The sequence below is a fragment of the Lissotriton helveticus genome, chromosome 8, assembly GCF_964261635.1.
Source record: "Lissotriton helveticus chromosome 8, aLisHel1.1, whole genome shotgun sequence".
Taxonomy (NCBI): Eukaryota; Metazoa; Chordata; class Amphibia; order Caudata; family Salamandridae; genus Lissotriton; species Lissotriton helveticus.
The window spans coordinates 77,703,329-77,720,306 of record NC_136069.1 but is presented as its reverse complement, the minus strand read 5'-3'; the positions used below and the strand labels follow the sequence as shown (position 1 = coordinate 77,720,306).

At 44.7% G+C, this 16,978-nt stretch overlaps 1 protein-coding gene across 1 annotated transcript in view; it reads right to left on the bottom strand.

Annotated features, from left to right (window-relative positions):
* Window positions 1-16,978, bottom strand: part of CCDC191 (coiled-coil domain containing 191) — a 123,043-nt gene that overhangs the window by 26,446 nt on the left and 79,619 nt on the right. Inside the window, exons 11-14 of the mRNA XM_078655904.1 lie at window positions 15,763-15,878; window positions 9,187-9,269; window positions 4,903-5,004; window positions 809-952 (exon numbers count right to left, since the gene is read on the bottom strand). Coding sequence (XP_078512030.1) covers window positions 809-952; window positions 4,903-5,004; window positions 9,187-9,269; window positions 15,763-15,878 — 445 coding nt within the window. The remainder of the gene's footprint in view (window positions 1-808; window positions 953-4,902; window positions 5,005-9,186; window positions 9,270-15,762; window positions 15,879-16,978) is intronic.

The window sequence follows — 16,978 nt, the reverse complement described above, 5'->3', positions numbered from 1 at the left end:
AACGCCGTTATTAGAACATACGCGTCTTTAGCACGCATTCGTTCAGCACGCAAGTTGTTATAATGACTTTTCCTTATGGGGGCGCTGGATTTTGGAATAGTTTAATTTACTATTCCAACTCCAGTCTGCGCAACAGTAGGGAAGGTGTTGGACTTTAAATCAAACACAATTCCACCAATGCGCCTCCCTTAAGCAATTTGTTGTAACAACTTGTGTGCTGAACGAATGTGTGCTAAAGACGCATTCGTTCTATTGCCGACGCTGTGAAGGCACATCGTGATTCCGGCTTCAAGGACGGTCCCTGTGTCAGACATCTCAAAAGTCATTGGGAAAAATCAGTAGATGTTGGAGTCCATTCAGATATAGTTGAGCAAATCTGGAGGCGCTCAAATCTCTGCAAAATACACTACAGCAAATCTGGAGATACTAGAGCTTCTTGAAGATAAACAAGAGCAAATATGGAGACACTGAGAAATCTTCATGATAGATTTAATGAGCTGCCATTGTTTGTGAATATGGTGAAAGACAGCAGGCATGAATTGAATATGCTTGAGACCTCTTTTAATTCGCTTCATAGCAATGCTTTGTGAATCAAGCCCTCTAGAAAGTGAAAGAGAGGAAAAAGACAAAGAGGTAGGAGATGTGAGGAACAGGAGATTGAAAAAGATGGAAAAATGGGAGTGGGGACCGTAAGAGGGAAGAACGGGCTACGAAGAAAAAGGGGGAAGAGTGATGCAGAGTATAGGGAGAGGGAGATTTGCTGCATATGAATATGGTATAACACGTGCAGTTTCAGCTGATCCATTACCATCATATGCTGCTTCGATAGCTCCACCAGCCGTATCCAAGGCTCCAGTCCTCGTCTCTTCAGCAGGAATCGCTCCTGATGAGCGTTGGCCCTTGAGAGGTGCAGCTGATCCTTCTCCAACCTCTTCTGCTTCTCCAACTCTTTCTAGGATACAGACACACCAACAATGCAGTCAGCAGTGGCTTTACTTGAACAAGTGAAGAATCATATTATGGAGATGACACATATATATATATATATATATAGGAGCTTCAGATTCTTTTCTCTGCCCTTCTTACCAGCACAGAAGAAGTCCATTTTAGCAGCTGTTTGTGCAGTAAATAACAGTGCATCCAAAACACCCCCAAAGTCCCCATTTCAATGTAACATGAGATCTCTAGACACAAATTTATAGGCATAGATATTCAAGTAGAAATCATAGTGTTTCCTTTTGGTGAGGAGAATGGGCAGGTGTCTCACATTCCTCACCAAAACACGTTAACCTCATAAGGAGCCAGACATTCCTGTGACAGTAACGCTCACCCGTGGGAGGATTAACCTCTTCCGTGCTCGTGACGGAACCACTCCGTCACGAGCCACGGACGTGCTGTGCTGGTGACGGAGTGGTTCCGTCACGGCGCGGCCGCCCCGCCCACGCTGCAGGAATTTCGTGCCTGCTTTCTATTGAGCGGGAGGACCCATGACGGAAATACTACGTCACAAGCACAGCGCGCCCGTGGCTCGTGACGGAGTGGTTCCATCACGAGCATGGCGGCACCGCGCGGACCCCCCTCGCTCCCAGTGCCGCAGCAGAATTACCGCTGCGGCCAAGGGGTTAATGTATATAGATACAGATTCCCACCCTGGCCCATAGAAACAGTAGATACACACAGTTGTTGGTATTTTACTATAAAAGGTTACCTATTATGTACTATTTCTGTATAAATCTTATATCAGAAATATTGTAATCATCAAAGTAATCTCTGCACCATTTTAAAAAAACAAGGTGAATATCAGAAATATCTCAAAAGTCAAATATTTTATTATCATTTGGAACTCGAAGAGGTCCACATAAAATACAAAAAAGATTTTAAAAAGGAAATTCATACGGTATAAAGTAAGCAGAATTATAGAATAGAAGACGAAGCCATGAAGTAGAAGATAAAAAAAGACCCATGGACAGAAAATTGTAAAGTGCAATTGTGCACTTGAATCAATTAAGCATTGCAATCCAATACTAGAAAAGTGCAGGAAACTAGACAAGCTTAATGAATGCAGCAAATAAGTGATGCAAAATGTTATACAGTGCAACACTTATACAGTACTTCTGTTTGTTCAATACATTCAGCTTTACAAAGCAATACTAATACTGTGATTCCATTTATACTGTGCAAACTATTTAAGGCCTAAAATGCCCTATTCCACAAATGCAAAGCTAATTACAGTTTATATAGAATTACAACGTACAAACATATCTAAAAAATATTTAAAAATTGTTTAAAAAATGTAACAATTTTGAACAAACTATTTCTGATGGTGGTGTAAAGCGACATTTCCAAGCTTCCGCTACCGAAGTTATGTTGTACAATAAGAACAGTGGTCTTAGCAATTGACGTCGGAATTAATGTAGGAGGGGACAAACGAATATCAAATGATTTAAATCTTGAACATAATTCCCACAAAGATCACAAAGCCTCTCCTCCCGAGGCAATCCTTCCCAGGATCCAGTGATAATTTGTAACAGAAACAAATTGAACCTCAATAACAAAATAGTTTTACGCACACAATGGGAAAGGTTCCACAGAACATACAGTTATGTTTTTTTACAAATGCTACTCTCCACTTCTATTTCATTCCAGGCATACTGGGCACACAGTACAATGCCCCTTTTACGACTCACTTCATAGATTGATTTTTTAATCATATTTTTTAAGATAAGCTTTGGGAGGGGTGCCACTTCACTCTGACCAATTTCAAACACATCCAAAGCTTTCATATAATCTGAAACGACGGCCCTTCTACCCATCTAGCAATAAAAAATTTCACTTTTTAATGCAGCTCGGATAGAGTCACTTTTCAGTATGTTATTCCCCCAACTTAGAACAGCAGCCATGGCAAACACATTGTAGAGAGGATCCCAAATTCAAGCCGAAGGTACAGCTGAACAATTCAAATGACATACTTGGTGCCTAATAAGCTCTTTAACCTTATAGAAAAAGGACCAATACTGCTTTTCCATTGCTCAATGAAGGCAGAATTTTTATCTTATAAACCGTCAAAACATGGGCAAAATGCCTTTGCTCGCAACACTTATATAGTCTGCAAATGGCTGAAGCTTGAGATACCGCCTTACTTCTACACTGACTGATATGATCCTTATTTAAGCAATTACTAGAAAAAATTATACCTAAATATGGATAGAACTCCACAACTTCAACTTATCATTCTCCAGGAACCAGTGCACAACCCTCCTAATTCTGCAACCCCGGGACCTAAAATCCATAAATTTGCTCTTAGAGATGTTTATTTTTAAAACGTATTCATTAGCATAGTTTCTCAGCTCAGAAAGACGCCTATGTAGTCTTATCAGGGTTAAATCCAACAGAACAACATCATCAGCATAGAGTAAACAACCAACAATCACTGATCCTAGCTTGGTGGAGTGATCCCCTTTACGCTGCCCAACTCTGCGACGAAAGTCATGGATGGAAAGGGAGAAAAGGAGGGGCGCAAGTAAGCACCCCTGCTTCAAACCATTATGTGTCTCTACTTTGCTGGACAGACCCTTGTTTCCTCCCATCAGAGCAACAATCATCCTAAGCAAGTGTGTGGGGATCCCCAGTGCAACCAATTTCCTCCACAACGTCCCACGGTCAATGCTATTGAATGCTGTGGATAAATTAATAAAGGCAGAATATAGAGCCATGCACTTATCCTTAGGATACTTTTCAATCAATGTCTGAAGAGCCATGATATTTTCTAAAGTTCCACACTTCTTACGAAAACCAGCCTGCTCCATAGGAACAAAGTAGTTACCAAATGCACAGTCTTGAAGGTGAAGAAGAATACTTGTGGCAAACAATTTCCCAATCACATCCAATAATGCAATCTGGGACGCCTAGGGCTTTTTCAAGGCAGAGAATCAAAGAAACAATATTCAGTCTCTGGTAGGTTGATAGTATTACATTTGACAGTCTCTTAAAATAAAACAGAAACAGAAAAAGAAAGGATAGGTTTAACTATTCAACCATTACCATATTCAAGTTTGTGAATACTTAGAAATTCGTGTTTGAGGGTGTTCACTAGATTTACGTTGTGGAACATTCACCTCCTCATCCCAGGAGCAGATTTCTCCCCACAAAATATAACACCACAAAGGATCTAAAAATACTTGTTGGTAAATTGAAAGGCATGTTGAAATTCACATTTTGTAAATGGCAAAACTAAATTTGCACTCATAAGCAAAATATATGCACATCTAAGTTAAACTCTACAGCCCAAATTGATGTTTAAATTTGAATCTGATTCTACATGTCAGAAGCAAAGCAGCAATATGGAGCTAGCAGAACACGATACACAAATTAAAAACGTTTCATTTACGGTCATTAGCGTTTTTAATAGGGCCGCTTATATCTTTGCCTATGTGGACTCCACAGTCGCGTCTTGCTTCTGAGCGGATAGTGGGATATTAAATGCCACATGGATTTGCTGCCTCTGTGCACTTTTCCCCTAGTTATCTGTGTTTACTTCACGTATCATAGTATTACTAGCTCACTTTCAGAAATTGACCACTTACGAGATATTTAGTTGTTGGTTTTGCAGGATCATTTCTGTCAACTATTCTCATGTACGCTAACAATGGCTTCCAGCCTTGTACCACGCACAGAAGAGTATATGGCAGACATCTTGTGACCTTTAAAAGTCGCAGAGGCCTGTGTCACTTGAGGGAAGGGCCAAGTATCTTTAGCTTCCACTACTTACAGCAGGAGAGATCACAGCCCCTAGCTGCAGTTACTAGGATAATATGAAACATGACCTGCATGTCCTATAATGTCACAGTTCATTAAAATAGCAGTGAAATCTAGGACAAGGCGGTGTGGTGGCTGAGTACATACCTGTTTCTGTAGCCTTCTCTCCTCCCGCCTCCTCTCAAGCTCCGCCTCCTTTGCGGCTTCCTCCTGCCTCCGACGCTCCTCTTCGTCTGCCTTTAGCTGAGCCTAGAAAAAGAATTAGTCCATTTAAAGCACTTAAACTAACTGGCTAAAAGAAGACATGCCTACATATTGACTTTTTTTTGCTTTACCAAAGATTGAATTTATGGTAAGTCAAATATGGATCTCTGTCCACATCAAAAATCAATATTATTCTGCACTACATCTTTAGATTGAGGGTCCTGTTATCAATACAAATTGAGATACATGCTTTATTAAAAAAAAAAACTACAAAATAGTTGTTATCAATTTTAGTAGTGCTATCTGGGCCCATTTTCTAAATCTCTTTATGAACACTTTATGTTGACAATATGGCCGCAAATGTACATGCAAAGTCTAATGTGTAGCATACATGTGCACAGTACAAGGCTATTTACCTTTAACAAGCATTGTTCAACAAGCAACGTGCATGTGCTTAGAATAAACCAGCTCTCCTTCACTTTTGGGTAATATTTTTGCAAAAATCATGTTTAACTTTTTAATGTCTAGGCTGTTCAGCTACGAGGATTCATCCTTGACCTTCTAGGAATCCTGCAGCTTCTTCAGTGGTAGTAAAAAAGGACTTTGTTGCCCACTGGCCTTCCTGCGACAGCGGCTTCCTGCCACAATGCTTATGGTGGGAAAAAAGAATATGGCTTTGAGGGCGCTTAGTGAAAATGGCTGGTGGAAGAACCCGAAGGCTTCTTACGAGACACTACCAATGTACTCCAAAATAGGCAACGGTGTAAGAGTGGTGGACTAGTACACCCTGGACTACTTTCCAAAGCATTGTAAAGTGTCCTGGAGTTTAAGCTTTCTTCATTTTCTGCCCAGTCCTGGCCTTCATTATGTTGCTCTGAAGCACTCCCATCTTTTAACTTTTGTCTGATTCTGTAACCTTTCATCTAGTGAAAGGTTACAGAATCAGACAAAAGTTAAAAGATGGGAGTGCTTCAGACTAATGTTTGATGTATCGTGTTTAAAGCCGTTCCTACCTGGCAGCACCCCGCGGATAAATTGACAAAGAAAGGATCACTGTAAAGTCACGCCGAGGATCACTTACTGAGTTAATGGCAAGATTCAATAACAATCACGTGTGGACATTCTAATGGGACATTGTAACATCACGTCAAAATGCTAACATTTCACAGTCATTTACTAAGAAAGATGAAGGGAATAAGCACGGGTGACGCCATAAATGAGGGGTTGATGTTTTTTTAAGGGAGCGACACCATTGGGTGAAGGGAGCTCTAGGGGAGGGGTAAGACGGATACGAGTATAATGCACTAAGGAGCCACAGGTGGGTGGGGCGCATGACTTTAAAAATGAGCAGTTGCTAGATGGACGGGTGAAATGGAGGTTAAGTCGGGAAGAGAAATGGAGGTTAACTCGGGTAGAGATTTGCAGAAGGCTGACATCAGGTATGAACGGGTGTAGACGGTTTAAGAGAATGGTGGGGGAGTATAAGAGGGAGAAAGTTAAAGTTAGCGGGAATCTAAAAAGCACTTTTTTTCAGTTTACGTTTGAGGCACGGAATGAATTACTTTTGAGGACACAGGATTTATAGGGGGTTGTATCATGGCAACAAGGGGTCACAAAACAAGCACAGTACATGGGGGGGAAGAGACAGTATGTGAAAAGGTGTACTATATACACAGAAAGGGTTGGGGAAGTAAATGGCAATGTTGTAATGTTGAAAATGTAATTTTTTTAAAAAACGATGGAAACATGTGAATATTTTTTACCGCAGATACCCCTGACGAAGCGAAAAGCGAAATGCATTGGGTGCGATGTTTGTACAATTCAGAGGACTCGAGATTCAGCACATGTTCATGTTTAAGCCTGGATAGGCAATCATGTAATAGTCACACGCAGAAACTAAAATGAATTTCGTATCCCTGGCGTGACAATGAAGTTTGGATTAAGCTTGGAAATAAAATGGATTTAAAAATGGAACTACTATGGCTAAAGTGAATAATTTGGATCACTATGTTTATACGGCTGTGCAACTCGTATATGACCAGCACAGAGCTGGTCATTGTTCACATATGGATCTTCATTATGTTGTGCCAAATAAGAGATGTCCTTCACTTTAGTTTCAGAGGCTAGTTATGTGTGCTTTGTAATTCATTTGCCTCTAAATGTAACAATATACATTACCAAGCTTACTATCACTAATTTTAGTGTAGATTTATCAAGACTGGATGATGGTAATGCATTTCTACTTTATCTTGCTGATTGAAATCTGGTCCTCTTCAAATCTATTTTTAATGCAAGTTCATGTTTGCCAGAAATCTGATGTAGTCAGACCGATTTTCTCAGGCATAAAATAGCTTCCCTCTTGCTCGAGTTGAAAGGTTAACTGGTCTGGGTTACTTTCAAGGCCTTTCATTACCAGCAGAGTTTCTGATCAGTAAGCTCCAGATTTTGCTAGCATTCCAGGTTGACCCCCAGTATTAGCTGGGTTAAGTCAACAATCTGTGATTTGGACAAACCAGGTATCCTAGTTGGGCTTCCTCTGCTTCTGCTCCATGGCTGTAGAGCTGCATTTTTCTAAAATGCACAATCATGCAAATGTACAATGTCGAGTAAAAATAATTTTTATTGAAATGTTGGAGTTTTAATGATGCTTAGAGTCATAGCAGATGAATCAATCATATTGCACTTGAAACAAATTTACTGAGTCATTTTGAAGTATAATTAACACTTTAAAAAAGTTATGCTACATTTTAATAGGAGATGCCATTTTCTTTAATATGGATGCAGTTTTAGGTGTTCTGTTTATCTTGCTCTTTTCCCTGCCAATCAGTGTCCTGCTGTGAAACTTTTTTCCCTCTTCTTTTGCCAGAACAAAGAGTGAATGACTCTACGGGTTCAAAATGGACTATTGTATTCGGAAATGAGAATCGTTAATGACGCTTTCTTAGTGTACCTAAAGTATCATATTCAAAGACTTCTGCAGGAAGTTTCGCTGAAGACGTGCTGGTTTTATGAGCCATTGTTTAAGAAATGTTTCATTTTTTGCTTATCATCTCCGGGTGCCGTTCTGTGTGAGTAGGTGGATATTCTCTTACCATAAGAAATGGTTATTGTTAAATAATTGCGTATTTTAAAATATTACGTTGCTGTTTCTGATTTGCCAATGCAACCCTAACCATGATCATCCCGTGTTGTATTTGCAGAACCTATTAATAGAAATCTGATATGTGTTTAGAAGTTCTTGGGTCTTAGAATTCAGGAGCTCACTCTCTTTCCCTAGGATTACATGCTGCCTGTTTTGGCCTCACTCATTTTTTCCTGCTGCTGGGTCTATCTTGCAAGACTATGCCCTCCTGCCGTAGATTTTCCTTATGGGGATGTTACGGGTACTCTTTATAAGTTCGGCATTTGCTTCGTTTGTTTAAATAGTATTGAGTTTTATGAATCTGTATTTCGGTATTGAGCCTTATGGCATTTCCCTGCATTCTTCTCTGTACCGCATTACTAAATCTTTATGTAATAAATCTATTTTTGTTTTATTTTTGATTTAGAACTCATGTATTGGAGTTTCTTTTACTTATACTGTTTACTCTGCTAAATGTATGACTGTTCATGAGGAGTGTAATCTCTAACCGCTAGATTTATTGGAAAAACTAGAGCCAAACTAATTGGATGCTGCAGAATTCTTACCCTTTGAATCAATGTACAGATTTAAGGCAACCAATCAATACACCATAATTAAATACTAATCAATAGACAATGAAGGTCAGAAAGAACCAAAGACAACACATTATTTATCAAAAATACAAAATGAGCATTTATTAAATGTTTAACAATTAGAAACATGTAATAATCATTCATTCCCTTTCATGCCCATCATACAAACTCACAGACCTACTGAAGACAAATTAAAAACATTGTTGGTATGATGACATATTGTTCAACACTGATAAATTGTCACAATAATATAAAAAATAATATCAATTGGAGACTGAGTGGCACACATTCAAATGACTAACTTGAACTCTTACCCTTTAGATATCAGGTGTGGCCAGGAACTGGTGTCCTTTCAGAAGTTATTTTAGACCTCACTGACAACAAAATCTCCACAGGCTACTGAAGTCCCTCAGCATAACACACACACAACTCTGCACATTAGCTAAATATACAGGATACATTTTCAATACAGTAAAAATCTTGAATTCACAATAACCTCTCTCCGATATTTACCAGTTTTTCCTCTTCACGCCTTCTCCGGATCTCCTCCAACTCCTTCCTCCGCTCAGCTCTTTGCGCCGCTCTCTCTTGCATGGCTGAAGGAAAGGCAATACAATCATTTAACACAGTTGTAAAAGTGACAGTGAACTGCCTAAATTAATGAAAAAGTAAATGCCTTTGAAAGAGCTATTCCTTAATAGCCCCATGTCATTCCTGGAGTGGCATATCCAGCTTGGTGGCCCTATCTTCAGACTGGTCCTAAAATTTGAGGCTGTTTGCCTGCCATGAGGGTTCATCCACAATGATGGGAGTTTGCCCAAATACACATAACTTCAAACATTCTCCCCATAAGTCTTCGGGAATTTAGAATCTTTTAATGTGAAGAACTGCAAAGTAGGAAGGATCTCTGCTCATCAACTGACAACGCCCCGGTTACATTGCTTCAAATTTATCCTGTCTCCAGAGATGCCCAACTTTTCAAGATATTCTGGAATGCTCCTCTGTACATGTTCTTGATTTGCCAGTTATTTATTCTTTTATTTGTTATATATACAGAGGTTGGAATAGATATGGAATGGAAAGTTCTGTTCTTTGAATCATTCAAAGATTAACACCCATATAGAAAACAGGGAGATGGGATCACTACTTCCACCTGTACAAGTGAGGATGATACTCACCTCCCAGGACAAAAAAGTAACAACTCACCCTAAAAGACCTAAAAGAAACCTTCTTTTGCAGCTGAAAAGGCTATTCATTTGCTACCACACGTTAACCATGTTCTACCTCAAGATTCAGAGAAATGCAGAAATCCAGCAACTTCCTGTTCACATATAACAAAACATTCTTGGGAAAATGAACAATGTGTTAGCCCAACCCAACCACGCAATATCACCAATAAGACTACTCACTGGTCTGCTTACAAGGATATTACTGTAACCTACTATGTACCTGATGTTCCAAAGTGTTACTAGCTCTGTTCAACAACTACATCAAACCACTCCATGGCATCCTAGCGCAAAAAGAACACAACCACTGCTCAGTAAATGACGCCCAATGTGATTTTAGCGGGTGCACCCAACACAGATGTTCTTCAGCTCACTACCCTTTCTCTACTTAAAATCCTGCATGATAGGAAGCACCAGGAGAGGTTTCTCAGAGCCCAGATTCACCAGCCGAAGAGCCGACTGTGAGTTTGGTATGGAAGCCCACAATATTTACAATGCAGCATCTACTGAGGATACTTCTGTGCACTCACAATTGAGGCAGAGAAGAGGCTATCTTATCTTCAAATATGATTGCAAAGTTAAAATAACATTATCTGCCAGCGGTGGCATTTAACATCAAACAAAAACAAATGAGGCATGACAGAAGTGTATGGATTGATGATGAGAGGATTCAATGGCTCCGTCCTTTCACATTCACTTCTTAAACTGACACCGACAAGAAGAAGTTTGTGATGGATGATATGAGGTCATTTCGGAGAGGTCTTAGGCCAGGGAGGCAGCCTCTGCAGGTACATGGGCAATATACGGGTCAAAGGGAGACTTCTCTTCCCAGTGTTGAGGAAAAGGAGAGGTCGTTCCCAAGTTTAGGGAGCAGGCTTGCACAGTAAACAGTGGCTGAAGGCTAAACCTTAACATTCTCATTTCAAGTTTTGCAGTAGCCACTTCTTAAGAAAACTATGTAAGGCAATATCATTACCACACATATTTTTTTGTGCACAAATGTACACTTTTATGGACTAACACTTGGAACACTATCAAAGAACTTACAAACGGGAGCTTGAATGAAGTACAACATTAGGGAGATAGTAGAAGACAAAATGGGTGGTGAGCAAGTTGAAAACAAACTCACTGACAGCATTGCGAAGCATAAATATTCTACCACTGTTTGTATGCTGCTCATCAGGAAGAGGAAACCAAACGCAGGAAGTTTACTAGCCATGTTGGATTGGCCGTTCCAATAGAGATTTCAAGAATGATCTGTCAACTTGGAATGAGAACCTGGAAGGTTTCAGAAAGGACTTGAAGAGCACAAATACAGGTGTACAAAACCTGTTTGGTGTCTTTTCTTAACCCAAATCCTATCCTCTCCGCCCATTCAACCAAAAAAGCCTGCTTGAAATAGGTTGTGCCATACCAAATCTTGGTAATAGGATATGCCTGTAAGACTCCAGGCTCATTAAGAAAATCCACTGCCAGGGCCCAAAGGGAAACAGGTGGACAGAGTGAGCACGGCCTCTCAACAATGCTGGACCGTGGGTACCCATAGATCCAAGCTGAGCAGTAGCCATGATCCCACTCGGCTCTGAGGGCATGAGTGCAGCTCCTCTCCACCCCGTGCTCCTCCACCTGGCAATTACAAAAACGCTACCTTTGAAAAATAATGACCAGCATTATATATGTGCTAGGTGAATTTAATATTATACCCTCAAAAATGCCTTGAGAGCAAGCCTTGACTATTGAAGCTTGTACCCTGAACACAATCTTTCTGGTTCCTAAACCACTAAACTAAAATGCATTTCATGTGAAGGTGAAATAGCAGTCCATATTATATTGACTTACTGAGACACCTCATGTTTCCCCTTCTCCACCAAGAAGGAAGAATTAGTATGAAAGTGGATTCTAGCACTCTACATTTCCAATATCTTACCATCATCTCATTATGCCCTCCACGGCCTGGTCGCCCCCACGCTCCCCGCCTGCTCTGCCTGCCTACCTCTGCCTGCTGCCTGCCAGACGCCGATCCGGCGCCCCAGCCGCCGCAGGGCCGCCCACCAAGCCCGCCGTTTTTTCGCGCCGCGACCCCGCCCCCCCGCTTGCGATTGGCCCACGCGCTCCCCGCCTCCCAGCGGACCCTCCCTCCCGGCTCCCTTCTTATGACGCCCCCAGAGCGACCGCGCAGCGGACGCGCGCAGCGGGAGCACCGATTGAGCGCCGAAGGTGCGCCAAAGGTAAGCCCGTCTACGCCCGTCCGCGCCTGGACCGCGCCCAGTGCCAGGACCCCTGGCCCCCACCGCCGGAAGCCAACCCGACGGACCTACGACGCCACCGAACTCAACGCACTCAACACCGGCCGAACCCCGGGCTGCTACCGAGCCACACCGAGACGCACCCACGGACCCTTCAGCTGCCACTCCTGCAAGTTCACCTGCAACCGGACCCACGCCACACCAGCACCCACCAAGCCGAACTCCAGCAGCACCCACCTGAAGTGCATCCTGCTCAACACCCGCTCCGTCCACAGACACGCCGTCGAGCTCTGGAACCTGCTCGACACCACAGACCCAGACGTCGCCTTCCTCACGGAAACCTGGATGAACGCCTCCTCAGCGCCCGACATCGCCATCACCATCCCAGACGGCTACAAGATCATCCGGAGGGATCGCATCAACCAGACTGGAGGAGGCATCGCCATCATCCACAGGAACACCATCCGCATCACGACCAACACCGAAGACACCCTCGCACCCGCCGAACACCTGCACTTCCAGATCCACGTCAACCCCAAGACCACCCTCAGAGGCACCCTCATCTACAGACCCCCGGGACCACGCACACAATTCAGCGAGGACATCGCCGACTTCATCAGCCCACACGCCCTCCCCTCCGCCGACTACATCCTCCTCGGGGACCTCAACTTCCACCTGGAGAACAACAACGACCGCAACACCACCACCCTGCTGGACAACCTCGCCAACCTCGGACTCAAGCAACTGGTGACCACCCCCACCCACTACGCCGGACACACACTCGACCCGATCTTCTCTTCCAGCAAGGACATCGCCTTCAGCCACGCCACGGGACTCCACTGGACGGACCACAGCTGCGTCCACTTCAGCTTCAGAAGGACCACGCTCCACCATCACCAGCAACAGGCTCCCCGCAGAAGCTGGAACAAGATCACTGCAGACCAGCTCGCTACTTCCCTGAGCAAGAACCCTCCCACCAGCACAACAAACCCCAGCCAAGCAGCCACCAACCTCACGAAATGGATCAGAGACTGCGCAGACGACCTCGCCCCGCTGAAGACCCCGCCGAGCAGACCCGGCAGCAAGAAAGCCCCATGGTTTAACGACGAACTCAAGAGCTCCAAGAAGAACTGCAGAGCACTCGAGAAAACCTGGCGCAGAGACCCAACACCGGACAACATGACTGCCCTCAAGCTCGCCACCCAAAAACACCACCAGCTGATCCACGCCACCAAGAAAACCGCATTCAAGGAACGACTGGACAACAACGCACACAACAGCAAGGAACTCTTCAACATCGTGAAAGAGCTCTCCAACCCCAACGCCGGAAACAACGACATCACCCCTTCGCAAGACCTCTGCAACTCCCTCGCCTCCTACTTCCACAACAAGATCGCGGACATACACAACAGCTTCAGCACTCAACCGACGCACGCCACGACCGAACCACCGCCCCCCACCACCACCCTCTGCGCCTGGACCCCGATCAGCACCGAAGACACCATCCGCACGATGAACTCCATCCACTCCGGATCTCCGACAGACCCCTGCCCCCACCACGTCTTCAACAAGGCCGACGCTGTCATCGCACCCCACCTGCGGGACATCATCAACACCTCCTTCGACATCGCCACCTTCCCGGAGAGCTGGAAGCACGCCGAACTCAGCGCTCTACTCAAGAAACCATCAGCAGACCCAACCGACCTCAAGAACTACCGCCCCATCTCGCTGCTCCCGTTTCCGGCCAAAGTCATCGAGAAGACCGTCAACAAGCAACTGGCCGCCTTCCTCGAGACGAACGGTTCCCTTGACCTCTCGCAGTCTGGCTTCCGGGCCAACCACAGCACCGAGACCGCCCTGATCGCAGCTACCGATGACATCCGAGCCCTGCTCGACAACGGAGAAACAGCGGCCCTCATCCTCCTGGACCTCTCCGCGGCCTTTGACACTGTCTGCCACCGTACCCTAGTACAGCGCCTCAGCAACGTCGGAATCCAGGAGAAGACACTGGAGTGGATCACCTCCTTCCCCGCCGGAAGGACACAGAGAGTCCGCCTCACCCCGTTCAGATCGGAGGCCACCGAAGTCATCTGCGGCGTTCCTCAAGGCTCCTCGCTCAGCCCAACACTCTTCAACGTCTACATGAGCCCCCTCGCAGCCATCGCACGCCAGCACAACCTGAACATCATCTCCTACGCCGACGACACCCAGCTGATCCTCTCCCTCACTAACGACCCCGCCACCGCCAGAGCCAACCTGCACGAAGGGATGACAGACGTAGCCAAATGGATGTCGAACAGCCGACTGAAACTGAACTCGGACAAGACGGAAGTCCTCATCCTGGGATCCTCACCCTCCGCCTGGGACGACTCCTGGTGGCCCCCCGCCCTGGGCAGCGCACCCAAACCAACAGGCCACGCACGCAACCTGGGCTTCATCCTGGACTCCTCCCTCTCCATGACCAGACAAGTCAACGCCGTCTCCTCGTCGTGCTTCAACATCCTGCGCATGCTACGTAAGATCTTCCGATGGATCCCCACCGAGACCAGGAAGACGGTCACCCAGGCCCTCGTCACCAGCCGTCTGGACTACGGCAACTCCCTCTACGCCGGAACCACCGCCAAACTCCAGAAGAGACTCCAGCGGATCCAGAACACCTCAGCACGACTCATCCTCGACATCCCCCGCCGCAGCCACATCTCCGGACACCTGAGAGACCTGCACTGGCTCCCGGTCAACAAGAGAATCACCTTCCGGCTCCTCACCCACGCACACAAAGCCCTACACAACCAAGGACCAGGACACCTCAACAACCGCCTCAACTTCTACGCTCCCAAACGCCAGCTTCGATCGACCAGCCACGCCCTCGCCGCCGTCCCCCGCATCCGAAGAGCCACCACAGGAGGAAGGTCCTTCTCCTACCTGGCCGCCAAGACTTGGAACTCCCTTCTGACCCACCTCCGCCTGACCCAGGACCACCTCGCCTTCAGGAAGCAGCTCAAGACCTGGCTGTTCGAGCAGTAGCGGACCCCCTCCCCCCAGCGCCTTGAGACCCTCCGGGTGAGTAGTGCGCTATATAAATGCTCTGATTGATTGATTGATTGATTAAGGGACCCAACATTGGCTGCTGTCTTTAAAATGCCCTTTCCTGCAGGATCACATTCCTACAGTCATTTGCAGGCTCTTTGGATCTAACAATACTATCCCTAAAACACTTCAACCACCAGGATATTTCATGTTGACTTGCAGGGCCTGGAGAACCACTTTCTGAGGATGTCCTCCTCTTATCACTCGGTGTTTCCATCACCGTTACATTTCAGAATAAAGTATTGCAAGTGACTGACTTTGTTGTCCAAAACAAGCCTGTGGTTTCTTCAGATATTAGAGACAGGCTCTTGCAGGGTCAGTGTATTCTCTTCCATCAGGGTCTTTGAAGGCTTCCCAACAAATATTCTAGTCCTAATCTCTGGTCAACACTGCAGACATGGGCGTTGACCTCAGAACTCCTTCTTAAGTCAGAACAACAATTACCACTTGGTCTTGGAAATTCTGCCCTAGTTGTTTGAAACCTTGAGCAAAGCAGTTCATGCAGATCAAGAACTGTTATGAAGAATTACCTTTCACCATGGGGTGGGGTGATCCTGGTTGGCCTGGAGTCCTCTTGGAGGTGGACAGGACACTCTGATTATCAGGTTGGCTAACGCTCCCCGCACCAGACAAAGTCCCAGGAGAGCTGTGAAAACAGAAACAGCCACACTAGATTTAGCCAACAGCTCACAAGATAGAGATGTGTATCCTAACGCTACATCAACAGAGACAAATTGGTCAGTCTGGTAAAATGCTCCACTCTGGCAAGCAAAAATACAGTAGGGAGGGGCTGGAAATGTTAACATTTCACTATACAGGAAGGCGAACACATGCAATCACTGATTTTCACTGAAAGAGACAAAGGGTTAACTGAAAGGAAAACATTTATATTCAGTAATTGAGTACCAGATACTTATTTATGTCTATTAGAATAACTGATTACTCATCCATACTCAATGATCCAAAGAAGAGATGCATTTGATTAATATTGTCCAATGGGGAAGATCCCCCAGATAGACAAGATGAAAGTCCTTATAAACATGTGACCCCCAGGCAGACTGATAAAAGATGCATCCTTTTGTCTTAGCTCCAGATAGACCATTAATACATGACCCACCAGGTACTGCTAATCTTAAATATACAGACTTCCAACAGCTCATGGTGCACACTGCCGTACATCATCACAACACCCTCCATCATCATTCACACAGCCAGCACATGAGAATACAGCAACCCACAAACCTTAACAATAAACAATACAGAGGACTAATGTAGATCATCTACAGCATAAGCCTGTTGTCGCGCTCACAGCCAAGTCATAAGATTACAGCAAACAATCCACCAATGTAATATAAAAAAATACAGAGAACGAAAACAGATCACCTGCAGCACCAAGACACAACCCAACAGCACTCTAAAAGCATCTATCTTAACTGTAAACAATACAGAGAACATCTACAGACTCATAGCACACTCCATCACAGACACAGCCAGGACATGAGATTACAGCAGACCATCAACCTTAACTATAGCCAATACAGAGGACAAGTGAAGGTAACGCGTCATCTGCAGCTTCACAGCACCCCCCGTCATAACTCTCAGAGCCAGGACAGGAGATCAAGGCGATTACAGCAAACCATCCACCTAAGAAATAAACAATGGGAAGACAACTAAAGATCGCTAATCTGATATCATACTTACTACAAATGGTCTGTTGTACTCCATGCATAGCAAATTCAAGTCAAT